Raw genomic sequence first — 16,380 nt, forward strand, 5'->3', positions numbered from 1 at the left:
ACATACTGAAGTATAATTGAAGCCAAAAGAATCAATGACTTAACAGTGGAGTGGTTTCTATAGCAGATCTGAAAAAAGGCAACCACCATCATTTAGTGTACTATAAAAAATATATACAAACAATCCAGGTCCTTTTGTTCAATATGCTAAGTGTCAAATTATATTAACATGGTAAAATCTTCGTTTACCGCGACTTGACTTAATTCTGCTTACCTTTTTGAAAAGGTTTAGCACGATAATTCTAGCTTGTTTTACCAGCATTATGTGTGGAAAATAATGAGGAAATCAGCCTGTAACCCAAAAAAGTGCAAACTAGCATTGGATAACATTATAGAAGTCTATTAGGGGCCAAATACAAAGTTTATCAAATTGCTTAGTTTTAAATTTTTCCTAACAGTGACAAAATTACAGAAAGCGAGTGTTTTTGTTTGTTTACTATGCCCTGTTGGAAAGTCTGTACTTCCCCATAGAACTATAAACATTGTTTACTTTAAACAATGAAAAAATAAGTTATAAAGTTGTGGAAAACAATAGAATTTGTATAATACCATTTCATGGATGACAAAATCCATAGAAGCATTTTACTTCAACAGATATTACACACAAAACAGTGCCACAGCCCTTTCAAGTTCACTGATTTGCATTGTATTTATTTTATATTAACATACTTTTGTTATATGCCATTTGACAGGATTCTCAACTCCTGCACAGACCTGATGAAGGTAAACATTTTAAACTGTGACACCAAAAAATTAGTAAAGCAAAATTACAGCAAAATTGTGTGTATATGTATATATACACACTGTATATGTATATACACACTGTATATGTGTGTATATATATATATATATATATATATATGTGTGTGTGTGTGTATATATATATATATAAATAAACAAACTGTATGTATGTATATATATATATATATATATATATATATATATATATACCATGTGTGTGTATATAAATATATATATATATATATATATATATACATACTGTCACACGGTAATGCCCTTACACATTATGCATCTTCCCCCCCCCCCCCCCCCCCCCCCAGCAACCCATGTCCCTTCAGCAGCCTCTCCTCTCCCCCTGTGTGCCATCAGTAGCCATCAGAGTTTGTGGACTTGGTGCCGGGCCGCCAGCTGGTGCACTGGCAGGCCAGCGGCAGACATAGACAGACAACACTGGCGCAATTTTGTATCTGGTGCCGGTCACGAGCCAATCGAGCTCATAGACCAGCAAGCAATCAGGAGCCGCCACTTCTGATTGGCTGTCGGTCCACAAGCTCTGATTGCCTCGCAACCGGTGGCGCTGTCTCTCCATGTCTGCCAGCTAGCGGGCCGGCGTCAAATCAACACCGCTTCCACTCGGGCCCCCCCTCGGCGGCCCTGACTGGGCCAGCCAACCTTGTGTGCATGGCTGGGTGCAGGTGGAGCGGCGGCCCACAGAGGCAGCTTGGGTGCCATAGCAGCCGTACCTCTTGCAACCACGGTAGTTATGCCACTGTTTGCATGCATGCTAGCAAACAGTCTTCAGGATTAGTGGAATGGTATTATAGGCAAGGACAATCTAAACAAATAAAGGCTGCAGGTGTACTTCAGGGTCCTGTCTTCAACCTGAGCAATGCCGGGTATCCCAGCTAATAGAAAATAAAGTGTACTAAAAGATCCGTGTAAATGGATAATATTTTTTACTTGAACTTAGTGGCCCTTATGTATTATTTGCATCGCTTCCAAACATCACTACATACAGCAGGGGCAGAACTATGGGAGACAATGGAAGCGCCTGCCGCCGGGCGCCAGCACTGAAGGGGCATCTCCTCCATTGTCCACAACCTATTCACCCCACTTAGGGCTGTAACTATGTACCCGGAGTGTACCGGCACAGCCGCCCAATACATGGCACCTCTTACCGGAACCTGAGAAGCCACCATACACTAGTGGAGAGCTCCATGTCAGACCATCAGCTGCTGTCTTTGTCTATCTATAGCCTTTCTGCATGTGAATTGCTACATTACAGTGTCAGCGGCTGTGACGGAGAGAGGGGGCACCAAATTATAACTTGCCTCCGGGCATCTGGGATGAACTTACTCCACTGACATACAGCAATAGCGCCGTTAGCTTTGAATCTGTAAAATAGCACCAAGAGAGGAAGGAGAGAGGCCATTAGTTTCAGAATGGAGCCCCTTTCTTATATCTCGATAGGATGACTAGCTACTTCCTGCCAGGAAATTAAATATAGTTGAATATTGTTTTATGCAAATAAATCTTGTGCTGAAGCTCAAATATTATATTTACATGTTTATGTAAATAATCCAAAGATTACAGAGTGTTTTTATGTTATGTTTCATGGAAAATCATACATGAGTATAATGTTTCTGTTATAGGCCATTAGACTGCTGGTCATAACCTCTACTGATTTACAGAAGGAGATTGTGGAGAGTGGAAGAGTAAGTTTCAGTTTTTCATGCCGCACCATGTTCCTGCTGTGGTGGCTTATCACAGTGTCTGCACTTAAATAATAGAATTATGTTTTCTCCAAGATGTAAATACTGTAACCTATTTTATATTATTGTATGCCCATACAGTACGTCTCTTGGTTGGAAAAAAAATAAGTTAAAGATCAAGAAAAAATATATACTTTTTTATATCCTAGAAAAGATAGATAAGAATTATAATAAAGTGGTATTCCTTACTGTATTCATGTTGTTTAGATTCCTTCAGAAGTCGATGCGTATTGCTAACAAGTGTTTTAATTACCAGTTCATGCTTAACAAGTTTGATATTTTTATTATGCAAGTTTATTGCATAAATATTTACTTTGTGTAGCTCCCCAAACAGAAGTGCACCACCACTTCATACTATGGGTTTAGGAATAGCATCTTAATGTCTATGGCAGCTGGTAGATATATTTTGGTTAGATCCTTTTTGAGGATAAGTAACAATTTAGTTTGTTTTTTGTTTTAAAATAGCTGAAAGGTCGGATAAATACGCATTTTATCTTTAACAATTGTAGTGTGTTAGTGTGTGTATCTGATGTTCAAAACTAGAATACACTCTATATTTGTGATATATATTTGTGACATTAGACTCTTTGGGTATACTTTAAACATATTGGCAAAAACGAAGATTCCACTAGTTGAATTAATCTATAATAATGTCCAAGCGGAAGACATCCTCATTGTCTTATCTGGAACAACATTTTGGGGAAGCTCATGGAAGAGAACTGGTTTTCCAAATGGTAGTTTCAGAGCCTCTGCTCTGAAGGCTAGATTGTCATGTAATTACAGGATTCTGGAATATGGCTTCATTATAACTGTATCATATGAGACAGCTCTTGATACTGTGCTTCTCTAACATTTACATGGCAACTATGTTACAGGGAGCAGCGTCAACACAAGAATTCTACGCCAAGAACTCCCGCTGGACAGAAGGGCTCATCTCCGCTTCAAAGGCTGTGGGATGGGGAGCCACTCAACTTGTGTAATGACCCTTTCGGTCTATATAGATAAAATACAGCAACTGAAACCTTTTTAATTCTTATGTAATCATTTTTGTTTTCAGGGAATCTGCAGATAAAGTAGTCCTGCATAAAGGCAAATATGAAGAGCTTATAGTTGGATCCCATGAGATTGCTGCCAGTACAGCACAGTTAGTGGCTGCATCAAAGGTAATTCCCATAGTATATGATTTACTGTCCATTATAAGCAGGTAATTAAGCATGTTCACCCTAATGCAGAGTTCCAGAATTCAAGTTTAATACTCCTGTATATTGTTTCTATACACACACTACCTAAGAAATGAAATTGTTTGAATCGCCCCACTGAACCCATAACACAATACTGAAGCCATTTACATATTTCTCTGCATTTTCTTGTACAGTATCTCTTGAGCACTGATAATATATGCTCAGGGGGTGATATGTTTCATTATAGGTGAAGGCAGATAAAAACAGTAAGAACTTACCAAAGCTGCAGCAGTGCTCCCGGCATGTAAACGAGATGGCCGCCAATGTCGTAGCCTCCACAAAATCAGGCCAAGAACAGATTGAAGATAAAGGTATATTTCATTTTAATAGCATGTGATATCACAAACCAGTCCCAGAAACTGACAAACCTACTAATGACCTGTCTCTTCCAGATACAATGGATTTCTCTGGAATGTCTCTCATTAAACTAAAGAAAGAAGAGATGGAAAGCCAGGTAATAATCGCAGTAGTTATGTGTAGTGATAGTAACCATCCCTGCTCTAGTGATCCAAGTAGTGGAACCGACAGTGCCTTGCAAAAGTTTTCACCCCCCTTTGCATTTTTCATGTCTTGTTGCCTCACAACCTGGAATTAAAATGGATTGTTTGAAGGTGTGCATCATTTCATTCACAGAACATGCCTATAACTGTGAAGTTGTGTTTTTTTTAATATTGTGAATCAAACAACATTTAGGACAACATAACCGAAAACTTTAGCATGCATAACTATTCACCCCCCTAAAGTCAGTACTTTGTCAAGCCACCTTTTGCAGCAATTACAGCTGCAAGTCATTTTGGATAAGTTTCTATGAGCTTGCCACATATTGCCCCTGGGATATTTGCTCATTCTCAAGGCAAAACTGCTCCAGCTCCTTCATGTTGGATGGTTTCCACTTGTGAACAGCAATCTTCAAGTCTGACCACAGATTCTCAATTGGATTGAGATCTGGGCTTTGTCTAGGCCATTCCAACACATTTAAACGTTTCTCCTTAAACCACTCGAGTGTTGCTTTAGCAGTATGCTTCGGGTCATTGTCCTGCTGGAAGGTGAACCTCTGTCCCAGTCTCAAATCACAGGCAGACTGAAACAGGTTTTGCTCAAGAATATCCCTGTATTTAGCACCATCCATCTTTCCCTCGACTCAAAGCAGTTTCCCAGTCCCTGCTGTTGAAAAACATCCCCACAGCATGATGCTGCCACCACCATGTTTCACTGGGGGGGATGGTGTTCTTGGGGTGCCTCTCTGATTAATGCCCTCCTTGCCCGGTCTGTGAGTTTTGTTGGGCAGTCCTCTCTTGGCAGGTTTGTTGTGGTGCCATGTCTTTCCATTTGATGATGATGGATTTGATGGTGCCCCGGGGGATCATCAAAGATTTGGATATTTTTTTTATAACCCAACCCAGAATTGTACTTCTCAACAACTTTGTCTCTGATTTGTTTGGAGAGCTCCTTGGTCTTCATGGTGTAATGCCTCTTGCTTAGTGGTGTTGTAGCCTCTGGGGCCTATCAGAAAAGGTATGTTTATACTGACAGATCATGTGACACTTAGATTTCACACAGGTGGACTTCATTTCACTAATTATGTGACTTCTGAAGGTAATTGGTTGCACCAGAACTTTTGAGGGGCTTCATAGCAAAGGGGGTGATTACATATGCACATGCCAATTTTCACAATTTTATTTATAAAGACTCTTTTTTTTATATATATATTTTTCTCATTTCACCTCACCAAATTAGACGATTTTGTGCAGATCCATCACATAAAATTTAGATTAAAAAGATAAAATAAATTACAGGTTGTAATGTAACAAAAAAGGTAAAACGCCAAGGGCCTAAATACTTTTGCATGGCACTATGCTAATATACACTCACAAGCCACCACTTTTATTAGATACACATGCTTGTTAACGCCAATATCTCTATACATCAATATGGCAGCAATTAATTCCATAAAAGCATGTATACATGGTGTAAAGGTTCCGTTTTTGTTCAGACCAGAATGGGGAAGAATTGTTATCTACTGTAAGTGACTTTAAACATGGAATGATTTTTGGTGAAAGACAGGGTTGGTGTTAGTAGCTCAAACTGCCGATCATCTGGGATTTTCACGCACAACAGTCCTGGGTTTACAGAAATTGGTGCGCAAAATACATTATACTGTTGATGAAAAGGCCTTTTTAATGAGCGGTCAGAGGTGAATGGCCAGACTAGTTCAAGCTGACAGGAAGGAGACAACTCTTATTACAACAGAGGTATGCAGAACAGCATATCTGTACAATACAGCACATTAAACCTTGAAGTGAATGTGTCACAGCACCCCGGGTTCCATACCTGTCAACTAAGAACGGGGAACTGAGGCTACAGTTGGCACAATCTCACTAAAACTGCACAGTTGAAGATTGGATAAACCTGGGGGTTTATGTAATAGGGTGTGTGCTGGTGGCGCTGCGGGAATTTATACAAGTGTTCTTTTAAAGGATTGCTGCTTTAAAAATAGCTACTTATTGCTAGCTTGTAGTGGGATTTACCCTCTGCTGATTGCTGCTGGTGTGGACCTCCTGTTGAGCCAGTCATCGGGGCTTCGGGACCGCTCCTTCCCCCAGGAGCAGTTTCTTCATTATGTCACCCCGTGTCAGCTGGACCTTCCAGATGCACCTGCGCTTTCTGTATCCTCCATTGAGGTGCCTGCGCTGGTGTCCCTGTCTGCTCCTCTCTCCATGGTGGTTCCTAGTTCCCCATCAGCTAAAGGACCAGGATGTTGGGACGAGTGAGGGCTGAAGTGCGGTTTTATGCCCTGACAGCGATGTTATTTTTTCTTAACTGTAGTATCTGGCCACCAATAGTAGAATTTTGCAATCTCTCTTCACTCTCCATGCTTCGGGCACGGTGGCTTGCTTTGCTTGCCACAGGTTACTTTTCCCACTATATGTCCATGTGGATAATAACTGATGACGTCAGGATCCTGTAGCTGAAGGGGATCTAGCCGCAACCCTCTTTCCATGACTGACCTCTGTGCCTGTCTGCTGAGTCCACAGTTGCGACCCTGTCCTCTGCTGAGCGATCTGTTAAAGGTGCCGCGGCTGGCCTTCCTCCAACGCGCTGGTCTGCTTCAGGTGGACCCAGGTGGGCCCCCCCTGTTGCCGGAGCTTTACTACCACAGCTGCAACTGTCTTCACTGAAAACTCCAATCTGGTGACACCCTCGGACTTTGAATCCTGGTACACTGCACCATTCTTTGGTTATCCTCAAGCAGCTCCCCTCTCCAGGGACTCCTCACCTGCCCTCTCCTAGGCTGCGGCAACTTGGTGCACCACAGTTTCGCAGGGCCCCTGCTCTTTTCACCATCTGGGTCTGTGGAGAGTTTGATTGTCATCCTGAGATACCTGGCATACCTGGCTCTTGAACTGTTCCCCTATTCTCGTCTCCTTTAACCTATTTGTCCAGCAGTCACCTAAGTGTCCATAATCCCCCTCTGCTGACTCCCCTGGGTCTTCAGTACGGACATCAAAGGATTATCATAACCTTCATACCTGAAATTCTATAGTAATTTCTCCAATTAGTTAATCCCTAGAGGTCCTTAAACTACTTTAGCATTTTGTTTTGTTTTTGTTTCTGTACTGCTACTGTTTCACCACCAGAGGCCATCGTTGAGTCACCTTTGTTGCACCCAGATTTTCACTGCAGGTAGCTTGATGTTAAACTAACCTGTGACCCTATAGACTCTTCGGCTATGATTCAAATGATTTCCGCGCCCCTTGCTGGGCGGCTGTACGAATAGGTGTCGGGCGGAGCAATTAAATTGTTTCTCTGTTGAAAAACATATTCATATGTTTTTAATAAGTAATAAATTGTATTATTGTTACAGTCAAGCCATATAGATTATTCACGACTTTTTCAAACACAAATTGTTGTATTTAATCACATTCATTATTATCTGTGTCATTACTATATATAGACATAATTATTCAATAGAGATCTAGCGCTGTTCATACATATTTTCTGTTCTTTGCTTGTGCTAGGAGTCGTCGACTCCATTTGAACCAGCTGCTTGATTGACAGCGCCGACTGAGTTCCCGATACCCCCATTCCCCTTTTTAGTTTCTCTGTTCAGACACCCATTAGTATTTATCGCGGCTAGAAGCATCGGGTATAACTGCACAAAGAGGCTGAACCCGTCTAAAGAAGTGGTTAGGGCGCCCAAAACAAAAGACTTAGTGCACACTTCTTCTCGCACCTCAGGAGGCGGCAAGAGGAAATGTCCCCCCACCTCGCAGCTTTAGGTGTCCAAACAGAGTAACAATTGAAGTGATTCATCGGGCGCCCAACCCTATAGACGTCCAGCGGGGTGGCGTCCAAAACAATTTGAAATGCCCGCTGAAGAGAAACCACTTTACTTGTGATGGTGCCCCAACCACTTTATGCGACTACTCTTTACATATAGAACATATCTCACAAGCCTAAAAGTTTGTTCAAGGTGCTTCATCCGCCTTTTTGTGTAGGGGGTGGGGAAAAGTCCAAATCTACTACACAACTCCTCGATCTCGCTGACTATCCTGCCCCAGCATCTTCTCCCATTCCAGAAATTCATCCAGCTATTAAAGCAGTTCTGGATAATCTGGAAGATGGCATCAAAATAACATTCCCGCAAAAATTAAAAATGGCTGTGGATGACTTCAGGTCTGATATCGCCTCGTTAGGAACCTTTGCAGTTTATAACTGATGAACCCTGCCACTCTCTGAGGGGCGATGGATAGGGAACTTGCGCTCTTGAGGTCCCAGTTTGAGGAAACAAACGAGGACAAGAACAACCTTCGTATCTGTCATATTACTGAGACATGGCACATAGAGCCCTTTTTTCTTTTGATTTTTTTCGCCTTATTTTATCATAGGTGCTTTGTACACATTTGTCCTATTTGCACTTTTATGGTGCCCCATTTAATTTGCATATCATATTGTAACTTGCTACTGTGATTTATTTTGTCTTTGTCTTATTGTCATTATAACCCGTTTTCTTTCTTGCCCTTTCCCTCCCTCTTCCTTACCAGCTTTTCTTTTCTCCCATCTTTTCATCCATCTCCTGTCTCCTCCCTTTCATTGCTCCCCCTAATGGTTCACTTGTTCTAAATAACGTGCACTGTTTAATAGTCCTATGAGATGCTTTTTGTTTCAGTAGTTATGCATTGTTACCCTCGTCTCTCCCATCTGCCCCCCCCCCCCCATTCATGTAATATCATGGCGGGGAGGGGTTTTGTTGGGGGGGGGGGGGGGAGAAGAAGAAGAATCTAGCCTGTTTTGCTGGTTTTTGACTTTAGGCCCAGATGCCCCCCAAGCACCCTTTAATACCTTTGGGTTTACCTCGCCATTGTATTATTGATTAACCCCCCAAGGGTTCCTTCTTTCAGGGTTTTAGGCTTAATAGGCTATCCGCCCTTTGCCCCTTCCCTAGTGGCACATTCTCCTTTTTCCCTTCCTTAGATCCAGATGGGAGGTTGGTATTCTTTACTTTTCACATCTTTGGTGTGGATTTTTTGCACAATTTTACACCTATTACAAAAATGGCACTGTCACTGAATGTAAACAGACTCACCCTTACATTGCTTGTTGGTGTTGGGAACCTGTAGGAGGGAGAAGTAGGATGTAGGTTTAATACTAAAGACTAATTTCACAGGTGATCACTCCAAAAACCTTGGTAAACAATTTTCTCAGACTTTCTTTGCCTCAGCCTACTGCAAAAAATAGGATGTTGCTATACCCAGAAGGCCGTTTCCTTATTCTTGCTGGCACCCACCATTCAGAAACATTCCTAATCAAGGTCACGGCCCTTTCTTCTCCAGGTTCTTTAGACACATTAAGTGAATCATGCTGGGTCACCTAATTTTGGGGGGCAACTTCAATACACTTATATATCTAACCTTAGATAAATCAAACTTTTCCCCTTCTATGTCACAGTCCTCCATCTCTCAGGACTCTGTTGTCATGGCTACTTGCCTAAAACAATTGGCACTCCATGACTCTTGGCGCTTACGACATTCCAATGCAAGGGACTATATCCACTTTTCTGGACCTCAGCAATTCTATTCTAGAATAGACATGCTTTTGTCTCCTAATCAATTTCACATATTTTTTTCAGTCAAACCACACAAGGGTTCATCTACAACTTTAACTTTTTATAATTGCATCTCGTACTCGTAAATCGCGGTTAGAATATTCTATCCTATTAAATTCATCTACTTTCACTGTGTTCAAGACAGCACTCACTATTTTGAGCTTTACCCCTCTATCTCTCCCCTGGTGTCCTTTGGGAGGCCCATAAAGGTACAAGCAGAGGCACGCTTATTAGTAAAGCCTCAGCCCATAAAAAGCAATTGGAACGGGAGCTTTCGGTACTGGAAACAGATATTGCTCACATAATGTCTCAACATCTGCTATCCCCCTGCAGTGATCTACAGGCAGACATTGACTCTCTGAAAGGTCAGCTAAGCACAATTTTATCCCTCAGAGCAGCGTGTACACTCCAAAGACTTCAACAGCGATTCTATGATAAGGAGGAAAAGGCGGACTCTATTCTTGCAGCCAAACTTCAGAAAAAGCTTTCCACTCAGTTTATAGACAAAATAATTCCTTCTCCCGGCATGCCTCCTATATATGACCCTCATAGCATTACTGACAAATGTAAAGGTTTTACCAGACCCTGTACAACTTGTCTATCACTGCACCATTGTCAGTGCATGACCGTATCACCAGCCTTCAGACTCCGGAACTCCTTCCGACACTTTAAACTCTCAGCGTGATCTTTTTTTTGTTTTTGTTTTAAATTCAATAGTTTTTATTGGTTCTTTTAAACATACAAATAAAATTAGAAAAAAACATGTTACAAAGAGTAATAAACATATTGGTGCGTAATTAAAAAAAAAAACATACGGATACGTGTGTTGTCTAAGTTTTAAATTACTTAATCAAAAAATGTGAAAACGATTCAGTAACACAGCAATATGAATCATACTCATTTCAAAATACAGAAAGTATGGCTTTCAAGCAATGTATAATATGGAAACAATTAGCTGGAAAACAATGCACAGTGATGTAAATGCAAAAGCATAGACATATTTATCCTACTCCACCAGCAATAGACCACAGTGTGATCTTTTAAATTTAAATGTAGATGTCGCCTTTGATGAAACCCTGGCTGCTATTAAGGATCTTAAATCCTCTCTGGCCCAGATGGGTTTACACCCCAATATTATAAAAATTTAATGATTTTGGCCCCCACCTAAATTCTTTCATTTATAAAATTTTGGAGGGGGCATCATTTCATTGGGCTACCACATTGGCTGACATCGTGGTGATCCCCAAATCAGAACGTGACCCTCCCCAATGCGTAAACTATAGACCAATCTCTCTATTGTATGTGGATCTTAAAATTTATGCTAAACTTCTGGTGAATAGACTCCGCCTTTTATTCCCCTCTTTGATCTTTCCCGATCAAGTCAGATTTGTCAATGGCTGATAGGACTCCCAACAAAACAAGACGCACAATTGATTAAATACCTGCCATTCACGCCCGGTAAACTCCTTTTTTGAAGGGGTTAAAGCCGTATATTGTAATCCAGATTGTAAGCATTGTCTCTGGCAATGGGGTGCACTCCTAACCATTCAACGTTTCCAATGGAACTAGGCAAGGATGCCCTATCTCTCCCCTCTTCTTCGGTGGAACAAAAGGAGGCTGAACTCTCAGAACTCCTTGGAAAAAAATTCTAACATCTGGTAATGCGGCAATCTTCCACTGGAACCAGACTGACAGTGCACTCTCAAAGTGGCCAGGCAGAGATCACGGTCTAAACCCGCCTAGAGAAAAGCCAGTACCCTGGAAATCCTAAAGACTTTAGGATCATACACCATTGACCAAAAGAGTGCCAAACTCTGTAATAGATGCAGGCAGAGGCAGACTTCTGTGCCCAGAGAATAGTTTGAATTACAGAACTGGAAAAACCTTTCACTCTTAGGAAGGAAGATTCAAGAGCCACGCCGTCAAAGCCAAACGAGGTAAGTCCAGATGCCAGCAGGGACCCTGTGTTAGCAGATCTTTCCATAGAGGATGAGGATACGGACTGTCTATTGACAGATTCTGTATGTCGGTGAACCAATGACATCTGGGCCAAGCCGGAGCCAGCAGTATTAATGTTCCGCCTTCCTGCTTGAATTTCCTGAGAACTCTTGAGAGAAGGGAGATCGGAGGAAAGAGATATGCCAGCTTGAAGTCCCATCTTACTGCCAGTGCGTCCACGAAGGCTGCTGATGGGTCTATGGACCTGCACCCGCACCAGGGGACCTTGTGGTTGTGACGTGATGCCATGAAATCTATCACTGGTAGACCCCATTTGTTTTCCAGGATCTGAAACATTACCTGATGGAGAGACCACTCTCCGGCGTGTATATCCTGGCGACTTAGGAAGTCTGCTTCCCAATTGAGTACTTCCCGTATGAATATTGCAGAGATGGCCGGAAGATGACGTTCTGCCAAATCAGAACCCTTGTCACTTCCTTCATGGCTTCATAACTTTTTGTGCCTCCCTGATCATTGAGGTAGGCCACTATTGTCGGACTGGATCTGGACCGGCTTGCCCTGGAGGCAGGTCCTGTGCCATGACAAGTGCTTTGTATACTGCTCGCAGTTCCAGAATGTTTATTGGCAGATGACTTTCCTGATTTGTCAATCTTCCCTGAAAGGTGTGATGACCTGTCACTGCTCCCCATCCTAGAAGACTAGAGTCTGTGGTGCGAAGCACCCAATTTGGAATTTAATGGGCGCCCTTTGTTCAGATGATCCTTTCTCAGCTACCACAGGAGGGAGTAACTAACCTCTGGAGTAGGAAGGATCCTCTGGGACCTTATTAGATTATACCAGGGGTTCCCAACCACGGTCCTCAAGGCACACTAACAGTCCAGGTTTTAAGGATAGCCATACTTGAGCACCGGCAACTTTATTAGTACCTCAGATATTTTGATTAAACCATCTGTGCTTTAGCATGGATATCACCAAAACCAGGACTGTTAGTGTGCCTTGAGGACCGAGGTTGGGAATCACTGGATTATACTGTCCATTCCACTTGGAGAGAAAATCAATCTTTGCAGAGGCCTGGAATGAAACTGAGCATACCCCACCATGTCGAAGGTGGATACCATTTTCCCAAGACCTGCATCGCTAACAGAATGGATACCCTTAGCTCGCATATTCGCAATGATGGGGCCACAATCTTGTCCTCTGGCAGAAACACGGTCTGTGCCCGAGAATCCAGAAGAGCTCCAAGATGTACCATCTGCTGTTTTGGAGAAAGTGATGATTTCTTCCAATTGATGATTCAGCCGTGCTTTTGTAAGCAGGCTATGGTCAGTTGAAGATGGTTTTGTAAAACAACCAGAGTCTGTCAGAAGGTCGTCCAGACATGGCAGAATTCTGACTCCCTGACGCCCGAGATAGGCCGTCATGACAGCCATTATTTTGGTAAATACCCGGGGAGCCATAGATAGGCCATAGGCCGTAAAAATTGCTGGTGGGATGGTATAATAGGAACATGCAAATATGCATCCTGAATGTCCAGGGAAACATGTAATCCCCTGGCTCCATTGCCAAAATAATTGATTGGAGAGTTTTCATACGAAACTTGGGTACATGGATCAACTTGATTAGGGTTTTTAGATTTAGTATAGGGCGATAAGACCCATTCGGTTTCTGAATAATAACCCCATCCCTGTTGCGACACAGGAACCGGGGTTATTACCCCCGCCTGCAGCAGGGAGTGAATGGCTTCCTGAAGAGCCAAAATCTTGACCGCATCTGCTGGAGGATCTGTGCAAAAAAAAACTTCTGGGGAGGATGCCTCCTGAAAGAGAGGGCATACCCCTGAGAAACCGCTTCTCGGACCCAGGCATCTGCTGCTGTTTTGACTGCAATAATCTGCAAACTGATGAAGTCTGCCCTCCACCCTGGGATCCCCCAAGAGGAGGCTCGCCCCATCAGGCAGAGGGTTTGTTGTCTGGCTTAGAAGCTGGACGTCTTGCCGGGCCAGACCTCTTAGTTTGTCGCCGTGATATTCTGCTAAAAACTAGACTTCTTAGAGGAAGGCTGTTCTGTTGCTCGTCCCTGAGAATGGAAGGACCGAAAAGAAACCTGCCTAGCCTTTATAGTGGCCGTAGATGGCAGACTTGCTGACTTTGAACCCGCCAGAGTAGCTATTATTTTATCCAACTCTGCTCCAAAAAGTATTTTTATATAGAAAAGTAAAACCTCCAGCGCCGCCTTTTTTTGTTTTTTTCATGGAGCACTGTGTCTCCCATAATTATATAATTACTCTGATACTGTGTAATAAACATCACTTTTGATTCTCACATATATGACCTATGTATATTTATCCTATTACTAATTAAGAGCTTCTTGTAACCGCCTAACACCTGTAGATAGTGACTTTCAAATCAAACACAGCCTAATATTAACCCTACTGATTGCAATATTTCCTTACCATTAGAAACACTACCTAGCTAAGCGTAGACACAATCTTTCCATTTATCGATTATTCTATTAAGAGATCTGGATCATCTCTTCGTGTCCGCAGCTAGCAAAGCACACCAACAGGAGTAAGCGCAGGTTCCCATTCAACATATACCAACCACTATATACCTTAACCAAGGGAGTGGTATACAGGGAGACTGACCCAAACCCTCCTAAGACCAACAGCTACAGGGCGCACTGAGCGTGGACCGTGAGTGTCTCATATACACATGGAGAGTAGGTGGAGCAACCCAGACGCGCAAAACCTCATTGAAGGACTACGTCTGGTTCGGGGGAGGAGCTGTCAGGGAAGCACCTACCTCCCCTAAGCTGCGTTAACCAGCTGGGTACGCTGACCTTGTGGAAGAGTCTGCTGCCGATCCCCGACGTCAGACGATACGGCCCCGGTGGTGTAGTGAGGACGCGGACAATCCCGGGCCCTGACTGCAGCGGCTTCTGGTGCGTCTCTGACACCAGAAGCAAGGACTGCCGTGCGCGATTCCCGCAAGCGAGGATTCGCCTTACTGGTTGCAGTCCGGGTCGCAGCATTGCTGCTAGCAACTCCGCTGCGACCCGCCGAAATCATCAGCCCAGTTACTGGTGGCGTGGCCCGGCGGAGGTAGATTGAGTCGCAGTACAAAAATAAAACAAAATAAAAGCTTAGGACTGCATGAGCAGTCCCCTGTTACAAAGGTGTGTCTTGAACCTGCCGCACCAAACAAACAACTGAAGTCCTATGGCTAGGGGCGGGGTATATATGGAGTAGGAGGACCCGGGGCATCCTGGAAGCTGAAGCTTTAACTATTTGGTGCCTGGTCTCTCCAACCATAATATCTCCATGGTATCCGTATGGACCCTGGAAAAGAAATATGATTGTTCTATTAGTTTTTATTGTATTGTACTATATTGATACTTGTGCCATCCTCAAGTCTTTTTTTTTTTTTTTTTTTTATATAGACATTTTTCAAAATTTCATTATACATATTTGTACCTACACACACAGTTGTGTTGCCGTTGTACTTATTTGTTTGAATACTATTTCACTCCTAGGTCAAAGTCCTTGAATTGGATAACATGTTGCAGAATGAAAGGATGCGCCTCGGGAACCTTAGGAAGCAGCATTATGCTCTAGCAGTAGGCTACGATGAAACTAATGAAATAGTAAAACCCTTGTCAGCTCAGAAACCTGGAATTCTGAAGAAGCCAAAGCTGGCACAGAAACCCAACATTCCACCACAGGAAGACTGTAAGGTATTGTATGACTGCACTCCTAGCAATGTAGTTCATTCACTGAAGCCATGTAGGAATTGTCTGAACACTAAACCCTAAATTAACATTCAGATATCAACCATGAAGCAAAATATTATATTGTTTAGTACTAGCCTGATATTCCACTCCAGCTATGTTATTCTTATTTATTCCCTCCCTATGTTATTAAACGCTGCAAATTTACCACGTCTGTAGGACTGTCATAAGGTGACTTGTAAAGGTCATTCAGTCATTTGAGCTGCATTTCTACGTTTGCGACAAACTTGTCAGGTACATAAGCACCTCCGTCCTAAAGCTGGGTACATGCTTTATGTTAGTACATCCAGCGAACGACATATTGCTTGGTGCATCTCTCTGTGTGTACACACAATATGTCTGAACAACATCGTTCACAGACAAATCAGGTCGCCCTGCAGCAGAGCTGATACCGATATATCTTGCAGATATATCGTTCGCATCTTCCTGTCTGTACGGGCAACCCTCCGACCACCCGTACACTGGCCACAGAAACCGCTGACACTGACAACACAACTGGGTAGGCAAATTTAAATGCCCGCCCAGTTGTGATTTCTGGGCAGACCTATCGAGCAGCCAATTGGTAAGTGTGCAAAGCTTACCAAATTGGTTGCTCAGTCAGCGGGACAGTCTGTAAAGTGTGTACCCAGCTTAACATATCAAAGTGCTATAGAGGAACAAACCATGATGGTCATATTTAGTGAAGTACAAAAAAAGGGAGGAAAGGAAGTTCTCTTTGTGTTGGGGGCACTGGATCCTAAAATACTATATATTAAAACATAACGTTTATTGAGTAT

At 42.7% G+C, this 16,380-nt stretch overlaps 1 protein-coding gene across 1 annotated transcript in view; it reads left to right on the forward strand.

Annotated features, from left to right (window-relative positions):
* The window catches only part of HIP1R (huntingtin interacting protein 1 related), a 126,657-nt gene that overhangs the window by 107,951 nt on the left and 2,326 nt on the right, over positions 1-16,380 (forward strand). The window contains exons 25-31 of the mRNA XM_088449254.1: positions 692-722; positions 2,393-2,455; positions 3,388-3,488; positions 3,570-3,675; positions 3,941-4,064; positions 4,146-4,207; positions 15,350-15,550. Coding sequence (XP_088305380.1) covers positions 692-722; positions 2,393-2,455; positions 3,388-3,488; positions 3,570-3,675; positions 3,941-4,064; positions 4,146-4,207; positions 15,350-15,550 — 688 coding nt within the window. The remainder of the gene's footprint in view (positions 1-691; positions 723-2,392; positions 2,456-3,387; positions 3,489-3,569; positions 3,676-3,940; positions 4,065-4,145; positions 4,208-15,349; positions 15,551-16,380) is intronic.

This window comes from Taudactylus pleione, unplaced genomic scaffold (genome assembly GCF_031769625.1).
Source record: "Taudactylus pleione unplaced genomic scaffold, aTauple2 ptg000479l, whole genome shotgun sequence".
In the NCBI taxonomy this organism is placed as follows: domain Eukaryota; kingdom Metazoa; phylum Chordata; class Amphibia; order Anura; family Myobatrachidae; genus Taudactylus; species Taudactylus pleione.